Source organism: Hypomesus transpacificus, chromosome 11 (assembly GCF_021917145.1).
Source record: "Hypomesus transpacificus isolate Combined female chromosome 11, fHypTra1, whole genome shotgun sequence".
NCBI lineage: Eukaryota > Metazoa > Chordata > Actinopteri > Osmeriformes > Osmeridae > Hypomesus > Hypomesus transpacificus.
This window is the reverse complement of record NC_061070.1, coordinates 3135557-3148635: the sequence shown is the minus strand read 5'-3', so window position 1 is coordinate 3148635 and position 13079 is coordinate 3135557. Positions and strand designations below refer to the sequence as shown.

At 46.9% G+C, this 13079-nt stretch overlaps 1 protein-coding gene across 3 annotated transcripts; it reads right to left on the bottom strand.

Moving 5' to 3' along the window:
• Positions 1-3611: 3611 nt before the first annotated feature.
• tbxtb (T-box transcription factor Tb) lies at positions 3612-8078 on the bottom strand. Of its 3 annotated transcripts, none has more exons than XM_047029815.1 (8): positions 7879-8078; positions 7331-7595; positions 6941-7075; positions 6740-6801; positions 6093-6167; positions 5338-5510; positions 4454-4580; positions 3612-3953 (listed from the first exon to the last, which is right to left on the bottom strand). In XM_047029815.1, exons 1-8 carry the CDS (start codon positions 8076-8078, stop codon positions 3698-3700), a joined length of 1293 nt encoding a protein of 430 aa, XP_046885771.1. In that variant the 3' UTR covers positions 3612-3697. The 3 variants fall into 3 exon arrangements, with proteins under 3 accessions (XP_046885771.1, XP_046885772.1, XP_046885773.1); XM_047029816.1 differs by having other exon boundaries at positions 5338-5514; positions 6106-6167; XM_047029817.1 differs by lacking the exon at positions 5338-5510 and having other exon boundaries at positions 6106-6167.
• Positions 8079-13079: the final 5001 nt, after the last annotated feature.

Here is a 13079-nt window from a genome sequence, read left to right as displayed (position 1 = left end):
AGTGGACATGTATGACTGGACATACATTTTCAGTGAACGTTTTAGAATTGTAAAAAGTGAGAAGCGTAAAGCTTGCTTACGCTGGTCCGAATCCTGCCTCTCTCAACAGCAAATCTTTAATATGCTCCAAGTTGACCTGGTCAGAAACATCTCCCAGTTTCTTGAGGATCAAGAACTGTCGCATGATAGTTTTCTGCAAGATACATACTGAATTTACTGGTGTATGGGAATGGTTGTAGTGATACTCATGCTGCCAGTCAAAAAGTACAATATTACCTGTCCAGTATACAAATCCATCATAGGATTCATCATCAAGCAGACGACTACGACTGCCCTGGAGAAATACATAATAAAAATGTTTTGAATCAACATTTGTTACCCAAACGTTACACATTATTAGATCAAATGTAGGCCAAGAAGTAAACATTTTGACAATTTGAAAACAATCAGTAATATTGCGGAAATCCGACGTAGGCTTCGACCAAGTGTTAGCGTGACAGAGAAAGGTTGGCCTGCCTGAGAGATAATCCTGCATGCTAGGCAAGCTTAAAATAATACGAAACGATTTGAAATACCTAAATGTAAAAGTCAAATCTTAAATAAATGTGTGTGAAGCCAGTGCTAACCTCCAATAGCCGTGACGGGTGAGACATTTGGTTGTGTTAGGCAGCCATAATTCTCAGTTTTTAATTGTCCTTTGACAAATGAAACCGCGCGACATAACATATAATTCAGTTTTACATGATGTGACTAATGAGAGTACTTACCTCACACTAAGAAGCAAAAAATGAACCGTTGATTGGGATAACTTTTGAAAACTTTTCAATTAAATACAGTTAAGCGCACTAAATAGGTCGTTTAACGTTGTTGATTCGCCAGTGAATGATTATACTGTATCAAAGTATCAAAGTTCTAGATGCACTTTTTGGAATGTTGAATAACATTGTGACACTTTTATTATCATCCGTGGCCTGATGTGACGATAATGTCGACATTGTGCATAATGTCCGTTTTAATGTCATACAAATATTATATCAAAGGGGGAAAGCAAGGCCGTAATCATAATACATTTTGGGGGGGACACATCCCCCCCCATTATTCAAATCTGGTCAAAATGTCCCCCCCCAATATATTGATATAAAAATATGAATTTGCTACGCTACGACAGGCAACCACCCACGCTGTCCAAAATTATCATTAAAAAATACATTCGTCCCCCCCAATGTTGACTCAATGGCTACGGCCTTGGGGGAAAGGCATGCAATATACGGATTCCTCTGTGTTAATTGATAAGCGTTGGCATAGCATACGTTCAATTTGGTGGCCCATGAAATACTGGTTCAAATTATTTTTTCCAAATCTATATCATGTTCAGTACCACAGTGTATTACAAAGCGTATTTAGCATTCCATGAAGCGGGATGGTGGGATAGGATTCCAAGTACCTAGACTGAATAAAAGATATCAATTCATCTCATGTGATTTATTTGGGGTTCACAGTGACCTCAGAGGATTGTCGGGGTTTAACTTTTATTCCATGAATGTATTTCTCACTGGTACTGACCCATGATAACGTGTATGCTCACAAATAGAAACACATTAGGAGGGAATATTAAAAAGTTCACTTTGGTTTGAAGAAAAAAGCTCATTAGTGCATAGTGTTAACAACATCTCTATTGTTTCGTATTTAGGATTCTTCCGGTAGGGAGAGCCCTATTGTATTTGTTAGTGTTCTTCATTATTATTCAAGTATGACCGAGCACCACCTCCAGCTGAACCTCGCCAAAACAGAACTTCTCATCATCCCGGCTAGACCCTCCATCTCCCACGATCTGTCAATCACCCTGGGATCTGCGACGGTGACCCCTTCATCCTCTGCCAGGAACCTTGGGGTTACCATGGATGACAAGCTCTCCCTCACGGCCCTTGTAACTTGTATAACTGCATGCAACTTCCCTTTTGGCACTTGTTTAGTTTTTTCACAATGTATGCTTCATGTTTTGACTGCTTGCAATATTTGGGACTACCTCGTTGTTATGATCAGTGACCTATGCTCTTTTGTAAAGCTCTCTCTTGGAAGTCGCTTTGGATAAAAGCGTCTGCTAAAAGCATAAATGTAATGTAAATGTAGCAGACGCTTTTGTCCAAAGCGACTTCCAAGAGAGAGCTTTACAAAGTGCATAGGAGACCCAAACATTGCGGGTAGCCAAAACATGAAGCATACATTGTGAAAAAACAGTCCCAAAAGGAAGAACCATAAGAGCATGTAGTGAAACAAGTTACAATTAAACAACATGAACCTCAATCTTTCCATGGAAAAATATTATTTGTATATTACAGAACATTTCAATAAATAATATTAATGTTTAATTTAAACTACAATGTTCTAGCCTAATCATTTACCATAGGGAGTACTGTACCACCCTACTTTGGGTTTGATTTGCCTCCAGGAGGCCACCCAACAACTTCCTTCTGCCACCCCATTGCAACCTCGAATGAAAATCTCTAGATCCGCCCCTGGCTTCCTAGCTGCATCCATGTTAACACGTCACGTTTGACGTGCTAATTTCAAACACAAGGCATACACACAGGTTCGAAGACTCGTTCTTGCCCCCTACAGTGCAATTTGGCTAGGTGCACATCCGCGCTAAAATACAAGTTGAAAGTCATCATAGCTTGCGTAGTATAGACCCAGCTCCCAACCCAACTTTGAGAATAGATTAACGGCGATATTTTTTTATCGCGGGATAAGAGTCCCACATTAACGCAGCACGTTAACGCCAATAACAGCCCACCACTAATACATACACACACACATACACAAACTGTGTGTGTGTTCTTCCAGATAGGTAGTTCTCCAGACACAATTCTACTGTAATTTAATCATTTTTCATGCACAATTGTCATACAAAAACACAATATACCTTATGTACACAGTGACCTTCACATGGAGAAGACGATATAATTATAATTAATATTTACACTATCGACAATACTTTTTGATATCAACAATATAAATCTTTACATTTAAAACAGAATTCAATTTATCAGCCAGTTTAATCCCTGCTTCCTTTTTCAAACCAGCATGTCAGTGTTGACATCTCTTTATCATGGGAACACAAGGTGTTCCACATGGTGTTCCACATCTGGTTAGAATAATGTAGATACTGTTGTACATTTTCTGCATTTAATATTTTCAACATTTTATATTTAAAACTCTCATATGTTTATCGTATGCACCTTCCTGCGATAGTAGAGTCCTTGTTTGTGCAAACTTACTTGTCAAATTAACCTGATTCTGATTTGGATGGAAGTTCTGACCGAGCAGCGTTGTTGCTGTATTGTTCTACAGGTCCAGGGAGGGGTCCAGAGAGAGGGACTAGTTCTACAGGTCCAGGGAGGGGTCCAGAGAGAGGGACTAGTTCTACAGGTCCAGGGAGGCGTCCAGAGAGAGGTACTAGGACCCCCCCCCTGTACTGCCCCCTACAGGGCAGTACAGGAAACATCACCAAGACTACACCACTGGTGTAACAGCTGAGGAGAAGGTAGTGGTTGAGGTGGTGGTTGAGGAGGAGGTGGTTGGGGAGGTGGTGGGAGGGGGAGTAGTAAGGAGAAGAAAGTGTTTGTGGTGGGACCAGAACAAGCCTGTGGTGGTTGTGGTGTTTGGGAAGAGGAGCATGAGGAGGAGTTTTCCAGGGTCACAGAGAGGGAGGACTGACAGGAGTCCAGGCGGAGGTGTGGTGTGTGTGTGGAGAGCTGTCGTACTGGCCGCTGTCCTGCAGGTCCAGGCTGCTGTCATAAAGCGGAGAGCCAGAGGGGGGCGCTGTGACCAGGCTGGGGTAGTAGGAGGAGCCACACAGGAACTGGGAACCCAGGCAGTTAGCCAAGCCCCCTCCTGACTGGGAGAATGGGGGGAGGGAGGGGCTGCTGACAGACCATAGGCTGGTGTACTGACTGGGGGGCAGATGGAGGAGGAGTTATCTTCAATTCGTTTCCATGTAATCTTCATATGACTGTCATGACATTGATCCAAGACACCAACATTGATCCCTTCACAGAGGAGTGGAGGAGGAGAGAGAGAGGGAGGAGAGAGAGGAGGAAGAAGACATGTTGAAGAGAAGGAGAGGTGGAGGAGAGGGAGAAGGATGAAGACATGTTGAAGAGAAGGAGAGGTGGAGGAGAGGGAGGAGAAGAGAGAGAGAGGGAAGAGAGAGAGGAGGAAGAAGACAAGTTGAAGAGAAGGAGAGGTGGAGGAGAGAGAGGAGGATGAAGACATGTTAAAGAGAAGGAGAGGTGGAGGAGAGGGAGGAGAAGAGAGAGAGAGGGAAGAGAGAGAGGAGGAAGAAGACAAGTTGAAGAGAAAGAGAGGTGGAGTAGAGGGAGGAGGAGAGAGGCGGAGGAGAGGTGTTGAAGAGAAGGAGACGAGGAGGAAGAGGAGGGTAGAATCCACGGACCTGTTGTTCCCAGGAGGGGCGCTGTGTGCTGTGGGCAGCAGGGAGGGGTGGGAGTTCATCTGCAGGCCCCAGCTCTCATGACAGGGCAGCAGGGAGGGGTGGGAGGATGTGCTGTCACTGGAGCCAGCTGGACGACAGACACACAAACAGGCAGACAGACGGACACACAGACAGGCAGGAAAAAGGGCAGGCAGACATGGAATTAAATCATCTCTCCTGGTTGTGCTGGTGTACATATCCAACACCCGTGTCTCCTGGTTGGGCTGTGTGAACAGCCTCCTCCCTGGACAGTGTGTCTGCCAGCCAGCTGTTTACAGCTACGACCCTGTGCTCACACAAAGGCCAGAGGAATGCCAACCATCCTGGTCACACAGACATGTTTGACTTTCTGGTTAATGGCAGGGAGGACAAGGAGAAGCAACAACAGGAGGACACACACACATCTGTGGGCCTCAGAAAGAGGTGGTCCTCTGTGTGTGTGTGTGTGTGTATTTGTCAGGTGTCATTGTGTGTATGCCTGATTGCCTGTTTGTGTATATACGTTTGTGTATATACGTTTTCTGTATATTTGTATGTATGTATGTATGTATGTATGTATGTATGTATGTATGTGAGTGTTTATGTTTATGTGTGTGTACAGGGTGCTCACAAGCAGAGCTGGTTCTGGGTTTGTGTGTGTGTGTGCAGGGTGCTCACAAGCAGAGCTGGTTCTGGGTTTGTGTGTGTGTGTGCAGGGTGCTCACAAGCAGAGCTGGTTCTGGGTTTGTGTGTGTGTGTGCAGGGTGCTCACAAGCAGAGCTGGTTCTGGGTTTGTGTGTGTGTGTGCAGGGTAGTCACTAGCAGAGCTGGTTCTGTGTGTGTGTATGTGTGTGCAGGGTACTCACTAGGAGAGCTGGTTCTGGGTGTGTAAGGGTTGCAGTAGGGCGCAGAGCGATGGTTTCGCAGGGGGGAGTATCTTTCACAGCTGTGGGGGGAGGACAGAGACAGGGGCCCCCCGACCTGACCCTGGGGGCTGGAGGAGGGGCACCGTGACCCGGTGCTGGGCAGAAACCAGCCACTCACTGGGGGAGACAGGCAGTCACACTGGGAATAAGTAGACACACACACACCCATACACACTCTCACAGTGGGAGTAACTACACTCACACAGGGAGTCAGATGGCTGAGCGGTGAGGGAGTCGGACTAGTAATCAGAAGGTTGCCGGCTCGATTCCCCGTCGTGCCACATGATGTTGTGTCCTTGGGCAAGGCACTTCACCCTACTTGCCTTGGGGGGAATGTCCCTGTACTTACTGTAAGTCGCTCTGGATAGAAGCGTTTTCTAAATGACTAAATGTAAATGTAACTACACTCACACTGGGAGTAACTACACACACACTTACAGTGGGAGTAACTACACACACACACACACACAAACACAGTGAAAGTAACTACACGCACACACAGTGGGAGTAACTACACACACACACAGTAAAAGTAACTACACACACTCACACTGGGAGTAACTACACGCACACACAGTGAGAGTAACTACACACACACACAGTAAAAGTAACTACACACACACACTCACACTGGGAGTAACTACACGCACACACAGTGAGAGTAACTACACGCACACATCCACACTGGGAGTAACTACACACACTCACAATGGGAGTAAGTGGGCTGCTGGCTGTCCCTGGGGTCCTCTAGGAAGTCCTTGTGGTCAGTCCTGAGGAGGAACACAGGACTCAGAGCAGCCGACACAACACATTGTTACCTCAGTGTTACTGATAACTGCATTATCATAGCTGATATTATCTGACTGTGGCACTCTGGTCAAATCAAATGTATTTGTATAGCCCTTTTTACACGCAAGCATGTCACAGAGGGCTTCACATGCGCCCATAGAACTGCCCCTCAACCAACCTAAACCCTCAAGGAAAAACTCCCAGAAAAACTCCCAACAGGAGAAAAAATGGAAGAAAGCTTGGGAGGAGCAATTCAGAGAGGGATCCCCTCCTCCAGAGACTCTGGTAAAAATACTGACCGTTCTTCAACTCCAACCACTGTTATACTGAACGGTGCAATTCTGATTCTGGATTATCTGCTGTTTTATATGAAGTATTTGTAATTGTTAGCATCTGCTAAATGATGATGCAACAAGAATGACAAATATATATAATGTATTATTAATCTATCTATATATCTGTAAAATCTCCAACAATGTATGCCCTCTCATAATGTTCCCTAACCATAACCCAAACAGCAAATAACATTTTCCAAAGCAGTCAACAGTCAGACCTCTCTTTGACATCCAGAAATGCCTTGGCAAATGGGTTGAACTTGATTTTCAGAGCAGTGATCTGAAAATACCAAAATCAATGTAATTATTAGACAAAATTCATTAGAAAACGAAACGTTTTTGATCAAATGTATTGAGTTTCTCTTCATTGGGACAATATCTGAAGAATATGAAAACAGAAACCATTGATGTCCAGATACCTCCTCGTTCTGATATGCCGTGACGGCGATAAACTGGGTCTCCGGGAACGAGTGGCTCGTGATCATCCTCTGCGGGCCTCCGACTCGCACGATGTGAATACGTGGCTCATACTTGTGCAAAGAGTTTAACATGACCTAAAACCAATATATATTTGTTTATTTTATATACGTATATATTTATATAAATGTATTGGATGTAGAATCATACAATATTTGTAGCTGTTTACATTAAATAATGTACCCTATATGTTTTAAATAAACCCCAAGGGTAAATAGACTTTGTTAGACTAAGGACCGATAGTCAATAAAAGTCAATTAGCCTAAGTAAATATGCAATAGGCCTACAATATATATAGTTAATAATATGGAATAAAGTTTCAGATTTCTTACCTGGCCTCCCCCGTTTAGTTTGTTGGTGAGTTTGACTTTACTGAAGGACACCGGAGCTTTCATCCAGTGCGCTCCGAAGTTGGGCGAGTCGGGATGTATGTACACACAACTTGGAGTCTGGGGCTCGGGCTTGCCACCGGGGACCCACTCTCCGTTAACGTACTTCCACCGGTAGTTGTCGGCGGCCACAAAGTCCAACAGGATGGAGTACATGGCGTTGGGGTCGAGCCCGGAGATATTAACTTTTAGCACGGGAAACATCCGCCTAGAAATCATGATAGTAGAATAAATTAAATATCAACACTAATAGGTTATATATTGAGTAGGTTGTAGCCTATCTACTAGATTAAATCATGTGTAATGAGGCCTGTTTAAACTAGAGGACGTAGTATGCTATTTTCTAGTCGTCCGTTAACTTATCCTAAACCACATTAAAAATGGATGCAACTTTTGCTCCCTTAAAGCCTAATTTTGATCTTGCAATAGTCTGTTCAGAAGGCTAAAAGCTGTTTAAATATTTGTCGTTGAAATCTAAGCAATAGGCCTACCTTCCGTTTTTGGTAACTATCATTTCATTAGTGAGATCCTTGAACTTCTGCCACAATTCGTTTTCGTCCAAGCAAACTTTCAGATTTTGCTCCGTGGGATCCCCCTTCTCGCTGCCCGACTGAGGCTCCACGGCGCTGAGAAGGTGGTCTACCCGGTACTGGGGGCTCTTCTCCGGACAGTCACTGGCACCTGTGGCCATCCTGTTCAGCAGCTCCAGGGTGGAATGCTGAGGTGTGAGCATACCTTGTTTTTAAGAAAATGAAAGTTAATTGGTCTTCCTCGAAGCCTCAAAACAGTAATATTTCCAGGTTAATTCCAGTTAGGATTTTGAAGAAAAGCAACCTACATACATCTGCCGTTATATACCCCGTAGTGCCAGGCCGTTACCGGATAGGCTCACACCAGAGTACTGGTTGGCTGATCTTCGCTTTGATGTCTCCGTCGTGGTATGGATTGGTCTCGGGCGCGCATATCAATGGGGAATACACATTGTGTGAAGGTAATTGCCGGACGAAAATTTCGAATGAAGCCCCTTGCTTTATTCCTTCATTCTGTAAATATTGACACTCATATCAAAGTAACACACGCAGTTAGGAAGCATGCATTTAAATATTTTTTATTTTTATCGACAACGGTTACAAACTGCTCTATTCTGAAAGGATGGACCCCGCCTATCTCTAACTGAAGTCTGCTATCTGGTCTGTTTTTTGTCAAAAGCAAGTGGCAAGCACCTGCAATTTATATGTGTATTATACATAACATATACACTAATTTGATGTGCAAAATAATAACCCAACATCTCCAACAAGAACCATCTGAAATATTTTTTTATCCGAGACAGTGAAGTCAGATGTTTCTCTTTTCCAAATACTCTTTTACTGACAGTAAACTGGTCAAATCCAAATGTACAGGTTCATTGGTAATTGATTATTTGCTTTAATATATGTTCTTATACAGTCTTACAGTCTACAGTTAAAATATGTTTTCAGACCTCAATCCGAGTGATTGAAAAGATTCAGACACCATAAACGGAACTCATGATCCTTGCCAAATTAAATATCTGGCATCAAAATTGTCCTTTTCAAATGGGCAATAAAGGACAGCGTTGTGCGTCATCTTCATTGGAGGTGTGTGTCCTGGTGACGTCATCTTGGAGCCCTCAGCTTTCCTCATCCCTGGCATAGTTCCACCACAGCAGACCCCCTGCAAGCACCACCTGCACATGGTCACACCACACAGTCAACATGGAGGACAGCTCTGACAGCAGAGCCTTCCTGGCTGGCCTCTGTCGCTGAACAGAAGAGAAAACAACAACCCTTCCGGAGGTGTCTGACTTGACCCGTGAGCTGTGGGCTGAGTGCTTCAGTCTACTGAATCACAAGGTCCTCTCCTAAGGGACCCTTAGATGACAACTTTACATCTACACATAGAACCTGCTCATAGAGAGAGCCTTCTCTGGTCACAAACGATTCAGAGCCTGTGTTTGAGGAGTGTTTGGGTGAGATGGCTTACCCCGGAAGGGTTCCTCTCATACACGTCCTCCATGGATAGGGGGACTGGAGTGTGGCTCCCGCTTGCTGCCTCCCTAGCATCATCATGGCTGCAGGGCTGTGGTGCCTCCCCAGGACCCTCAGGGGGGGTACCACGCCCCTCTGCCTGGGGAGGGAGTGCACTGGTGCTCTGGCTGGGCTCTGATTGGTTCAGGCGAGGGAGAGGGTGAAGTCCTCCAGTGGAGCTCTTCTTCTCTGGTGTGGAGTAGATGTCTGGCAGGACACCCGGCTTCTGGTGAAGAAGAATATGACTTGAGAGTCCTTTCCTCTGACAGGTCAATGGGATCAATAAAACAATTTGGAAGAAAAAAGAAAATACACACATATTTATATATATACACAGTATATATTTATTCCAGTAAACAATAAGCTCCATTTCAGATTTATCAGGACAATTATTTGAGTCGGAGTATGACCTCTGGGTTCAGATATGAGGAAATATTTATTCTGTTTTTAACAAACACCAGTTGCCATGAAGACTGCTGCAAACAAACGGAGGGAGCAGTGCTAGGTGGGATGTTTGACGTTGTGCTGACTGCAGGTGAGCTTGTGTCCTGCTACTGACCCACTCCTGGTTGCTGGTCTGGGGCTCCCAGCTCACACAAGGCCTGTCTTTCTCCAGCAGGCTGCCCAGGAGAGTTCATACCACCCAGAGAAAAACAAACACCAGAGTTTACACACCAGCTGAAGGAAGACCTCATGATCTCTCTCTCTCTCTCTCTCTCTCTCTCTCTCTCTGGTGATGAAGGACATGGCCTGTGTCTGAGAGACGGCCATGTTGGTGAGGGACAGGGTGTACCTCTGAGAGACGGCCATGTTGGTGAGGGACAGGGTGTGCATGCGATGCAGCTTTATGGTGTAGAGCTGAGCTCTCCTGCTCTGCTGTGGAGGCTGAAGTAGGGTCTGAACACAAGACAACTTCCTCACACAACCAGTCTTGATTTCCAGCATGTATGTGTGATCCATAATGTGATCAGGAGGACTAAGCATGAACTCACCTCAGGCATACTGCTTTGCAGGTTTTTCAGAAAACTGGGTTGAAGGCTGTTAAATGTTGGAATCTTCACCTGTGTAGACACTGGGCATTAGTACATGAGCACCTGGATGAGAATCAGAGCAACCGGTGAAGGGGTAACCATGGTGATGGTTGTGGCAGATAACCGGAGTTGTTGTGGTGAGTGCTGTTCACCACATTCCTTGGGTCCTGTTTGGAACCACCACCGCACACAGCTCAACCCCCTCCCCCCAGTCTTCAGTCACTTACAATAGCTTTCCTCCTCTCACCACCTTCCTCTCTCACACACAGACTTCAACACACTTCAACACACACACACACACACTGTCAGCACAGGTCTGGGTGAGTAATGCTGCTGGCCCATGATCCTCTGGCCCGCAGTAGACCTGTCTCCATGCTGTTTACCTACCCTTCTCCTGGCCACCAAACCATCCTCCCCCCTCCCCAACACACATCCTCCTCCTGCCCCCCCCCCCCACTCTTCCTGCATCCCTCAACCCCGCACTCCTCCTGCCCCTGCCACAGTCACACCCTCACCTCTCCACACTCCCTCCTCTGCCCCTCCCCCATCCTGCTGTCCCCCAGTTGCCCCAGTCCTATTTGAGCAGCCTCATTCTCACACGGAGGAGTTAAAATGAGTGTTGCCTGTCTGCCTGGTCATTTATGCCCCTCTAACCCCTCGGAACCCCCTCTCCTATCCCCCCGCCCCTCCCTTCTCCCCTCCACTCCCTTCTTCTCCCCACCCCTCCCATCCATGATTATGTTTTACACCAGTGTTCCACATCTAACATGTTCACTAAAGTTGACTGGTTAATGTCTCTGTGTATGTCAGTATGTGTGTGTGTGGTTGCGCTGTATGTGTGTATGTGTGTGTGCATTGATGCGCAAGCGCATGCTAGCGTGTAAGTGCGTGCGTGAATGTGTGTGTGTGACACGTGTGTGTGTGTGTACTTGTGTATGAGTGTGTGGTTTGGTACTTACCCTTCTAGCCATCTGCTCTGTGGGATCCTGCTACAAGGTGGCACAAAACATAAACAGTTAAAGACAGTTAGAATTCACAGCTTCTAGACAGACAAGCCAAGCCCCCACACACACAGACAGACAGACAGGCCCAGCCCTCACACACACAGACAGACAGGCCCAGCCCTCACACACACAGACAGACAGGCCCAGCCCTCAAACACACAGACAGACAGGCCCAGCCCTCACACACACAGACAGACAGGCCCAGCCCTCACCCAGACAGACAGACAGGCCCAGCCCTCACACACACACACAGACAGGCCCATCCCTCACACACACACACACACACACACACACACACACACACACACACACACACACACACACACACACACACACACACACACACACACACACACACACACAGACAGGCCCAGCCCTCACACACACAGACAGACAGGCAATGCCCTCACACACACAGACAGACAGGCCCAGCCCTCACACACAGAGACAGACAGACAGGCCCATCCCTCACACACACAGACAGACAGGCCCAGCCCTCAAACACACAGACAGACAGGCCCAGCCCTCACACACACAGACAGACAGGCCCATCCCTCACACACACAGACAGGCCCAGCCCTCTCACAAACACAGACAGACAGGCCCAGCCCTCTCACACACACACAGAGAGACAGGCGAAGCCCTCTCACACAGGCAGGCAGACAGGCCCATCCAGGTCTGGACTGGGACTGAAAAACGGCCCGGGACTTTGAACAGGCCCACGACCGTGTATTATTATATATTTTATTGTTTTGCATTATGCTGCAGCCTTTTGAACGGCCGTTCGGGAAATCTCCCGATTCTCCCGACTGCCAGTCCGACCCTGGGCCCAGCTCTCACACACACACACACACAGACAGGCCCAGCTCTCACACACACACACACACAGACAGGCCCAGCTCTCACACACACACACACACACACACACACACACACACACACACAGGCCCAGCTCTCACACACACACACACACACACACACAGGCCCAGCTCTCACACACACACACACACACAGACAGGCCCAGCTCTCACACACACACACACACACACACACACACACACACACACACACACACACACACACACACACACACACAGGCCCAGCTCTCACACACACACACACACACAGACAGGCCCAGCTCTCACACACACACACACACACACACAGGCCCAGCTCTCACACACACACACACAGACAGGCCCAGCTCTCACACACACACACACACACACACACACAGGCCCAGCTCTCACACACACACACACACACACACAGACAGGCCCAGCTCTCACACACACACACACCCAGACAGGCCCAGCTCTCACACACACACACACAGACAGGCCCAGCTCTCACACACACACACACCCAGACAGGCCCAGCTCTCACACACACACACACACCCAGACAGGCCCAGCTCTCACACACACACACACCCAGACAGGCCCAGCTCTCACACACACACACACACCCAGACAGGCCCAGCTCTCACACACACACACACACACAGACAGGCCCAGCTCTCACACACACACACACACACACACACACACACACAGGCCCAGCTCTCACACACACACACACACACACCCAGACAGGTCCAGCTCTCACA

Coding starts and splice junctions, on each gene's coding strand:
- tbxtb (XM_047029815.1), bottom strand. CDS start 8,078: ATGGCCACAGGTGCCAGTGACTGTCCGGAGAAGAGCCCCCAGTACCGG. Junction 6,802..6,940: donor CGGCATATCAGAACGAGGAG/GTATCTGGACAT, acceptor TGGTATTTTCAG/ATCACTGCTCTGAAAATCAA. Junction 6,168..6,739: donor TTTCTGGATGTCAAAGAGAG/GTCTGACTGTTG, acceptor GTTCCTCCTCAG/GACTGACCACAAGGACTTCC.